Genomic DNA, 10,255 nt, shown 5'->3' with positions numbered 1-10,255 from the left:
TTTTTTTTTGCAGAACCGGGGATTGAACTCAGATCCTTGCGTTTGCCACTCAAGCACTTATCCTACTAAGCCATCTCCCCGGCCCCTAAGAAATCTTATTTAAAACACATTAACTTACACCTTTATTGACACACAGAAGCCAAGCAAATACATGATGCATAGATAAAAAGCCAAGCAAATACATTATACATACTTTATACATAAATGTTTAAAATAAATGTACTCTAATATCCCCTTGCATCAAAGAATAAGCTTTTTCTAAAATCTGTACTTATGCTAATTTTTTCTTACCATCAAGTAATATGAATTTTATTCCACAGATGGTTGGAACATTTATACTGAAAACAAGATAATTTTTCAAGGTCCCTTCAGAAATTGATACTGAAAAACTAATATATAACTTTTGACTTGAAGAAATTTTAGCTATTAGCTGGCATTGTTAAATCTTTTTTCTCGGGGGCCAGGGAGATGGCTCAGTGGAATAAGCGCTTCCCTGACAAGTGCAAGGGCTTGAGTTCAATTTCCAGTTCCGCAAAAAAAAACAAAACAAACAAACAAAAAAAAAACCTTTTTCTCAATTATGCTGTGCCATAATTCTCAATTTTCCTTTCTCAAATATTTCACTCAGTCATTCATGAAACAGTGATATAATCTACTTTTTTGTTGTTGTTGTTGTTCCTCAAATGCCTTCGGGGCACTTTTGGCCAGCTGGAGAGGTGTGAGGTTCGAACTCCAGCAACCTGAGGCTGACAGCTTTGTGGAAGCAGCCACTTAAAGGCCTGAGCTACGGCCAGGCCCTCTATAATCTACTTTTTAAAAAGAGAAATCATCTTAAAATTTACCCAAGTTCAATTTTTATCACATTAAAAATTAAATATAAAATGAGTTTGTACCTGGCAAAAAGACAGTTATAACCTTTGACATTTCCTCCACAATTTCCTGCCGGGCTTTGAGGTCCTCGTTGGTTATTCCTTGTTCTTTTGCTACTTCAACAATTGCAGCACTTAAAGCAGCCAAGTGAGCAGGGGAAGGAGAGGGCAGAGAACGAAGCTCACTTTCTTCCTGTTTTTCCTATTAGTGTAATGTTTCACAACAACAAGGTTTCTATGTTAATTCCTTATATTTAGGAGAAAAGGACAGAAATATTCACCTTCTATCATCAGATATAAGATATCTGCAATACAAAAGTGAACAAAAGAGGGCTGTGGATTTAGCTCAGCAACCCCGGAGCCTGCTTGGCAGGTGCTAGGTCCTGAGAAGAGAACTGAACAAAAGAGATAGAAGAAACCTCCACTTTTGTAAAGTAGGATTCAAGGAATAAGTCACTGCTAGGAAGTTGTGTTGGTAGAACTGGGAGTTGAACTCAGGACCTATATACTAAGTGAAATCACAATCTCTTTCTCTCAATATCAATAAATATATCAATATCAATATATTGCCCAGGCTGGGCTACAATTATCAATCCTCCAGCCTCAACCTCTCAGAGTGCTGGGATTATAGACAGCTGTTATTAGTTTAGTGCTCCCCCTAGCGGACTAATTTTCAATGTAGTTCTCAATTCTTGCTCAGCAATCCCTAACTTCAATTCTCCAATTTTCTCATTCCCCAGTCCAAATTCCACCGACTTCCTCTAGTCTGAAAAGTTGCTTCCCTGCTCTTCTGGGGCATACAGAAGTCTAATTCAAGCCTCAGCCAATAGATCTTTCTGCTTTGATATGTCATCCTCAGGTCTTAACTTACCTGACAGGTAGGTGCCACCATGCCCAGCTTTTGTTCTACTGTATGATCTGTATAAATTCTGTACTTCTACTTCAAAACTAAAATACTATAAAATCAACAGTTTTGTGGGCTTTTCTTGCAGCAAAGGCAAGATTCTTAAGCATAGAAAAAGAACTTCAATCATATCTAATTGGCATATATGGTGTCAGATCCTAAGTACTATCCTCACATCTGAAGTATTGTCAACTACTTACAATTCATTTTTGTCTGTTATTTTATCCCATGTTAAGTTAATATGTTCAAACAAATAAATTTAGTCTGCTAAAGCTCTGAAAGCCCATGTAAGCAAGGAGCAGGTGTATGCTACCACACCCGGATAATTTATAAATCCATTCACCAGATTATTTTTTAAATGTAAATTAACAAATCGGGCATGGTGGCACACACCTATAATCGCAGCACTCAGGAAGCTGACAGGAGGATTATTGCAAGTTCAAGACCAGCCTAAGCTACAAAGTAAGCTCAAGGCCAGCCTGAACTCCACAGTGAGACTCTATCTCAAAACACACACATACATACACACACACACACAAATTACCAATCTACAAAAAATATAGGAAAATACACAGAAGAAAATTATTGACAGTCTTTTATAATCTTGTTTAATGTAACCAGCTATTGCATTTATTATCACAGGCATTTTCTGTTAACAATTTTCAGCCAGTAAGTAATCTCTTTTGAGAGGGAAAGGGATTTTTTACTTTTGAGACACAGGGCTCCCCATCACATAATCAAAATTAACTGCCTCTCTACTGTGCAGATATAATTAAACAAAAACTTTGATTCATTTCTAACTTAACTTGTTGATACCATAATGAGTCTCAACATAGGTAAAGCTTACCTTAGACACAGCATCATGAAACAGCTGGATTAGTCAAACATAATGGGGACTGAACCCTGGCTCTTGGCACTAAGCTATATCCATACTCTTCTTTTACGTTTAGGTTTTAGGAAGGGCCTCACTAAGTTGCTCAGGCTGAGCTTGAATTTGCTATCTCCCCCCCTCATAACAGAATTATCAAATATAGTGGATTAGTCAAGTTTCTGTGACCATTTCTCTAATTCTTACAGTGTAAGTCTTCGATAATTATCTATAATTTCAGGGCTAGTTTTTTTTTAATTATTTATTTACTTATTTAGGGGGGGGGCAGCTCAGCCCACCAGGGGGCGGGGCGGGCTGGCGTGTGGTGCTGGGGGATTGAACCGTGGTCCCTGTGCTTTGCTAAGCTTGTTCTAAGTAGGTGCTTTAGACCACTGAGCCATCTCACCAGCCCTCAGGGCTAGTTTTTTAAAAAATATTGTCAAAAGGATTAATAGCACCATACTTAGGCCAGGGAGATAGCACAGTAGAATAAGTGCCTGCCTGGCAAGCACAGGGTCCTGAGTTCAATCTCCCGTAACAACCAAAAAAAAAAAAAAAAAAGCACCTTACTTGCCAGCATGATGGTACATGCCTGTAATCCCAGCACTCAGGAGGCTAAGCCAGGAAAATTACTGACAAATCAAAACCAGCCTAGACTATATAGTGAGTTCAAGACCAGCCTGAGCTACATACATAGTGAGACCTTGTCTCAAAAAACAAAAAAGCACTATGCTTAAATGAAAAAATCCTAAGAATAGCATGCTACAATATCATATAAAGATCTCCAGCACCACACACACAAAAAAATATTAAGTACCATAAAATGCTCTGAATTATACTGTTAATTTTCACAAAAATAGGAACATAAAAGATAACTAAGGAATATACCCATATACCTAGGCTATTAATACGCCTATGCTACTTCCTTTATAATATTTCATCATTTTCATAAAAAATTCACATCACTGACCACCCTTATATCCTCTTGATATCTTCATATACGCACTGTCACAAATACTACCAGTACATTATCCCTGTCCTTATGTAACTCACATTCCAGCTGTAAGGAACAAGATGCATACATATATGCCAGATAGTACTATTTAAGAAAAAAAAATTTAAAAAGAAAAACAAAATAGGGTATAACATTACAGAAGGATGGGAAAGTAGCATTATATTAGAATCGTGTGGACAAAAAGACCATGCCAATCACTTAAGTGGAGACTGGAACAAAGTGAAGGAGAGAGACATTTGAATTTCGGGAAGAATGCAATCCAGACAGTAAAAATAGTAAATACAAAGACTAAGAGAGTCTCTAATATTATATGAAGACACATGGTAACTGCAGCTGAGTAACAAAGGGGTAATCAATGAGACTGATTAGTTAATTAGAAATCAAATACTATATAATCTTACAGGACATCAAGTTTTATTCAAAATTGTGAAGCCAATAAAGGGACAAGAACAGAAACTAACATGATATGACATTTTATTGTTTTGTTGTGTTTTTCTTTTTGAGACAGGGTGTTCAGGTTGGCACTGAACTCACTTTGTAACCCAGGCTGGTCTCAAACTCTCAATAATATGCAGGCCTCAGTCTCCCAAGTGCTGGGATTACAGGCATGTACCACCACACCCGGCTTGATGTGATGTATTTTAAAACAACAATCTAAATTGCTAAAAAGGGATGAAAATGTAGGGGTTAAACAGAGAAACAAATCAAAAATAATCCAGTAAAAGAAAGTAGTAGCTTAGCTTAAGGCAAAAGGTGAAAGTGAATGACAATTTTTTTTTTTTTTAATTTAGAACACATGTAATGGTAATTTGAAGTTAAAATTTCCTAGCATTGGCTAATGGTTTGAATGTGAAGCTGGAGAAAAGAATTAGTTGCTCACACCTACAATGGAGGCTGAGGCAGAAAGATGACAATTTAGTGATTTAACTAGATCCCATGTCAAAATTTTAAAATGGAAAAATGTTTAAAGTAAAAGAAAGGAGAAAGTCTAGACTACATCTTGAAAAGACTCAGGGTTCAGGCTGGTGAGATGGCTCAGTGGTCTAAAGCCCCTACTTAGAACAAGCTTAGCTAAAGCAAAGGGACCGCGGTTCAATCCCCCAGCACCACATGCCAGCCAGCCCCGCCCCCTGGTGGGCTGAGCTGGCCACACACACACACACACACACACACACAAATTTAAAAAAAAAACAAAAAACTCAGGGTTCAAAAATAATAAATAAATAAAAATTAAAAAGGGGTTAAGGGAAAAAAGAAAGATGAATCAAGAATAGCATAAAGGTGTTTTGCCCTGAGCACTGGACAAACAGTGGTACCCTCTTTGGAGGTAAAAAAAATCAATGTAAGATATACTAATAGAAGATCAATGTAATAAGTATTAACAGAATAAGAAAAAACCTGTATGATCATCTCAACTGATGCAGGAAAAGTAAACAAAATCCAACACTCAACAGACTAGAAAAAGGAAGCTATGGTAATATAATAAAGGTCATATATGAAAAACTACTGGCTAACAAAATACTAAATACCAAGATTAGAAGTTTTTCCCCTAAGAACAGAAGCAAGCAATTGTTGTTTTTGCCTCTTGAATTTAAAAAATTCCACGAGTTCAAGCTACAGCAATTAGGCAAGAAAAATGAAAGACATTTAAAGTGGAAAGGTTATAAAAGTATGTTTGCGAATGTATGCAATATATTAATTATTGAAACTGTCCTACCAATTTGGTTTGAAACTGTCTCATTGCTATTTGTTTCTCAATAAAATTATGGGAAAAAAGACAATAAATAAATAAATATGTTTGCAAGTAGAATGATTGTTTAAGTAGAAGACCCTAGAAATTACACCCACAAACTAGTAGAGTTCAGCAAAGCAGCAGGACACAAAGTCAGCACACAAAAATCAACTGCATTCCTATACACAATGAACAATCTGAAAAGGAAATTAACAATTCCATTTATAATAACCTCAAAAAGAACAAAATACTAAGGAATTACATAACCAAAATAAAATATTTATACAATAAAAACTATAAAACTACTCAACAAGTTAAAGACAAATACATTCTATATTCATACACTGAAAGACTTAATATTATAAAATACTGGTATCTTAATATCTGAAAATTCAGTAGAATCCCTATCAAACTCCCACTGATTTTTTTTATGGAAATAAAAAAAAAAAACAATCCCAGTATGTACATACAATCTCAAGAGACTCCCAAATAATGAAAACAATCTTGACAAAAACAGCAGGAAGACTCATACTTCCAGGTTTCAATACGTACTACAGAGATACAGCAATCAAAATACTATGGTAAGGCATAAAGACCAGTAAACTAGAAAAGAGAGCCATAAATAAATCCTCACATAGTCAAATGATTTTTCACAAAGGTGTCACAGCCATTCAATGGAGAAAAAAAGACTATACAAAATGAAAGTCTTCACAACAAATGGTGCCAGGAACATGGATATCCATATGCACAAAAAAAAAAAAAAACACAAAAATGTACCCAAAACAAACCTAAAATGTAACCATAATCTAAAAAGTAATGTGTGGGGCCGGGGAGATGGCTCAGTAGAATAAGCACTTCCCTGGCAAGCGCAAGGGTCTGAGTTCAATCCCCGGTTCTGCCAAAAAAAAAAAAGTAATGTGTACATCTATAAAACCCTTAGTAGCTAACTGAAAGGAAAACTTTCATGATACTGGGCTCACAAATAATTTCTTAGATATAACATCAAAAGCCCAATAAAAGAAATGAACAGGCTGCATGAAAATTTTAAACTTTTGCTCATTAAAAGACACTATCAACAAAAGAAAAGCAACCCATACAATGGAAGAAAATATTGGTAAATCATGTATTTGCTAAGAGATTATTACACAGATATTAATATATAAAAAACTTTAACTCAACATCAAAACAAACCACTTGCCAAGTGTGCTAGTACATGGCTATAAATCCCAGGACTCTGAGAGGCTAAGGCAGAAAAATCACACACTTGAGTCCACCATGGGCAATTTAGCAATTTAGAAAGACTTATGTGTCAAAATAAAAAAATTAAAGGGGGCTGGAACATAGCTCAGAGCAAAGGCTGTGAGGGGAGGAAAGGAAAAAGAAGAAAGAAACAATAAATGGACAAAGAAAAGCAAGTGGGCAAAGGACTTCAATAGAGATTGCTTCAGAGATGACAAATGGCCAATATGCAGCAGCTATATCATTTTAATACTTTAGGAAGACAGAATTCAGAGTCTTTCACCATAAGTAAAATGCTTATGTTTTTCACAGACATTATTATGTTGAAGAAGTTCTTCCTATTGTTAGTTTGCTGAAAAAATTTTTGTTCTGAAAGTTTTTTAATCCGGATTTTTAAGTGGTTTTTTTTTTTTTTTTTTTTTGGTTTTTTTTTTCAGATCTACTGATAATTTTCATTTTTTGTTAAACAAAATTAATTGATTGTTTTTAAACCAACACTGCACTGCACTTCTGGAATAAAGCCATACTTGGTTATGACTTGTTTGTTCATTTAGTATATTGCTGAATTCCGTTCGTTAACGTTCAGCATTTTTGTATCTATGCTGATGAGGGATATTTGCCTGAGATTTTCTTTTATTATAATGTCTTTTTCTAGTTTTAGTGTGAAAATAATCTGGGTATTATACTGAAAAAAAAAATTTTTAATGTAGTTAGTACAGGGTCTACAGGGTCTCTCTACACAGATTGGACTAATAGAGATCCTCCTGTTTTCAGCCTCCCAAGCACTGGGATTATAGGCGCCATCTCAGGGGCGGGACCAGCATAGCAGGCCACGGATCCAACCCCAGTCCCTGGGTCTGCCTAAACAGGTACTTTAATCTGCTGAGCTATCTGGCTAGCCCCTTATACTGGGAAATATATATTTTTATTCAGTTATGGAATAGCTGATAAAGAAAAGTTACATATATGAGTTATCTCAGAGTTCACCCCTTTTTTCTTCATTCTGTCCTTTTTTTTTCTCTCTCTCCTTTCTTTTCTTCCTTTCACTTTTTTCCCCTTGATGTTGTTTCACTGTGGTAGTTTCTACTGCTTTGGCTTCAAGTTCACTAATTTTTTTTAATTTTTTATTTATTTATTTTGGCACCAGGGATTTCACAACCTTGCACTTGCCAGGTAGGTGTTTATATTGCTGAGCTATTTCCAGAGCAAGTTCATTAATTTTTATTTATGCAATGTGTGATCTGCTATTAGTCCTGCCCAATGTATTTTTCATCTCATAGTTTTCATGCTCACAAACTCTATGTCAATCTTTTGTATCCTTCATATATCTAGTTCATTTTTAGAACATTAAAAATACAATTATACTGTCTTAATGTGCTTCTCTAATTCTGTCTACTCAAAGTCAGCTGAGATTAACTAATTTTTCTCTTTATCATGGTTTGTATTTTCCTGCTTGGTAGATCATCTGTGAAAAGATGCCAAATGATACAAATTAGGGGGATGATAGATATTTTTGTACTTCTGTAATTATTAAGATTTATTCTATAGTGATATTAAACACTTGGAAACCATTTATATCTTTAGGCTTTGCCTTTAAGACTTTTTTGGACAGGAAAAGGCCACATTTACTATACAGCAAAATATTCCCACTACTGAAACAAGATCCTTCTTAGTATTACAACTAATGCTCTGTGAAGTATGAGATTGTCTTAATTACTTTTCTCTCACTACTGAGATACTCCTGACACACAAATTTAAAGAAGGAAAGGTTTACTTAGCTTACAGTTTGCAGAGATTTCAGTCCATAGTCAGCTGACTCCAAGGCAGGGTAGCAGAGGAGAAACAGTACAGTGGCAGGGAGAAGGCAGCAAAACAAGAAAGGGGCAACACAAACCTCTTTCTGTCCCTTATATTGTAACCAGGCTACAGGGCTTTTAGGGCAGTGCCAAATCAATCAGAGGACTGATTTAGTCATCACCGACCTTAATTCTAGTACCCTTAATCCTAGTATTGCACCATGAATCAATCACACACTCTAGATTCAGCCACCTATAAAAAGCCTCACACCTGTGACTTCATGAGGCTTTAGGAGGACAGCTACAGGCAAGCCATGACAAGAGGTTCTTTCAGTCTAGGCAATAAGAAGTCCTGTGTGAGCACCAGGCACCATTCTCTCAAAGACAGCTCTTTTTGGTGTTGGGAAGGCTTCTTCTCATGCATATATCAATCAGCATTGTGTTACATACTCTAAAAATATACAGATCTCTAAATTTCTTTTCCTGCCATCCCTCACCAATTTGAACTCTTTAAGATCTCTCTTTGGGTGAGGGAAGATAGCTTAGTGTCCTAAGTGTCTGCCTGGTAAGCACAAAGTCCTGAGTTCAATTCCCGGTACCAAAAAAAAAAAAAAAAAATCTTTCTTCAACTCTAGGAATTCACTGGGCTCCCCTTCAATTGGATTCCCCCTATAAACACTCTCAAATTGGATCAATCATTAGACTCATCACACTTCACTCATAGATTATCTTTTCAGTTCAATCCCTGGTTCCACCAAAAATAAATAAATAAAATAAAAATAAAAACAAAGAAGACAATACACAATGTACTAACCAGTGTAACCCTCCAATCAGTGTTGCCACAATTTGTTTTTTGGTTTCTTTTTTTTTCTCCTCCTATATTTAGGGCAGGGACTACAGGCTCGACAGGGTCTCTCTATGCAGATTGGACTTGTAGTGAGTCTCCTGTGTTCAACCTCCCAAGTGCTGGGATTACAGGGGCATGCCACCACACCCAATCTCAATCACCATCTCAGTATACCTGGAGGCAGGGCCAGCACAGAACACCAGCCGCTGCGCTCTGCCTAAGCAGAAGCTTTAGTCCACTGAGCTATCAGGCCAGCCCTTTGTTTCTTTAAAATAAAAATTTTTTAAAGGAAAGAAAACAATTTATCTGCCCCATGAGAATATTAGAGACTTTAGAAAAATAGAGAAACAAGACCATCAGATTGTAGTCTTTTAGGTTTTCTAATCAAGGTATGGAGGGCTTCTATGGGAACACAGGAACGTACCTAAGCCAGACTTACTTGAAGGGTCAGGTAAGAAATTATTTCTTGCCGGGGAGATAGCTCAGCAGCATAAGTGCCTGCCTGGCAAGCACAAGGTCCTGAGTTCAATCCTCAGTCCCCTCCCCCCCAAAAAAGGGACATTATTTCTCAGAGAAAGTATCTGAGCTGAAATTTAAGAGATAAGAGGTTGCACAATATTAGTATTTATAACTGTAAAAAGAAAATATTCTTCTCTACAGTAACAAAATTATCTTATACAAATAACTGAAAAATTATAAACTTCCCACATCCAAAGTGTATGAGGGGGGCCGGGGAGACGGCTCAGTGGAATAAGTGCTTCCCTGGCAAGCACCAAGTTCCATCCCCGGTTCCGCAAAAAAAAAAAAAAAAAAAACAAAGTGTATGAGGCTCTGTATGGTTCAAACATATCCAACTTGATAGATGACTATCTTGCCACTAGTTTACTGCTCCAACCTTAAGTTCTTTCAGTTCCTCACATGCTATGTATATTTCTTTTTTTTTTTTTTTCCTTTTCTTTTTTTGGTGGAACCGGGGATTGAACTC

General features: G+C 36.4%; 1 protein-coding gene across 2 annotated transcripts in view; it reads right to left on the bottom strand.

Moving 5' to 3' along the window:
• Positions 1-10,255, bottom strand: part of Zcchc11 (zinc finger CCHC-type containing 11) — a 136,457-nt gene that overhangs the window by 73,416 nt on the left and 52,786 nt on the right. For both annotated transcript variants that reach the window (XM_023724199.1, XM_004639113.2), the window contains exon 5: positions 894-1,071. In XM_023724199.1, the coding sequence (XP_023579967.1) occupies positions 894-1,071 (178 nt within the window). The remainder of the gene's footprint in view (positions 1-893; positions 1,072-10,255) is intronic.

The sequence above is a fragment of the Octodon degus genome, unplaced genomic scaffold (genome assembly GCF_000260255.1).
Source record: "Octodon degus isolate 3935 unplaced genomic scaffold, OctDeg1.0 scaffold00107, whole genome shotgun sequence".
Lineage (NCBI taxonomy): Eukaryota > Metazoa > Chordata > Mammalia > Rodentia > Octodontidae > Octodon > Octodon degus.
The sequence above is the reverse complement of the archived record's forward strand: the minus strand, read 5'-3'. Positions and strand labels throughout refer to the sequence as shown.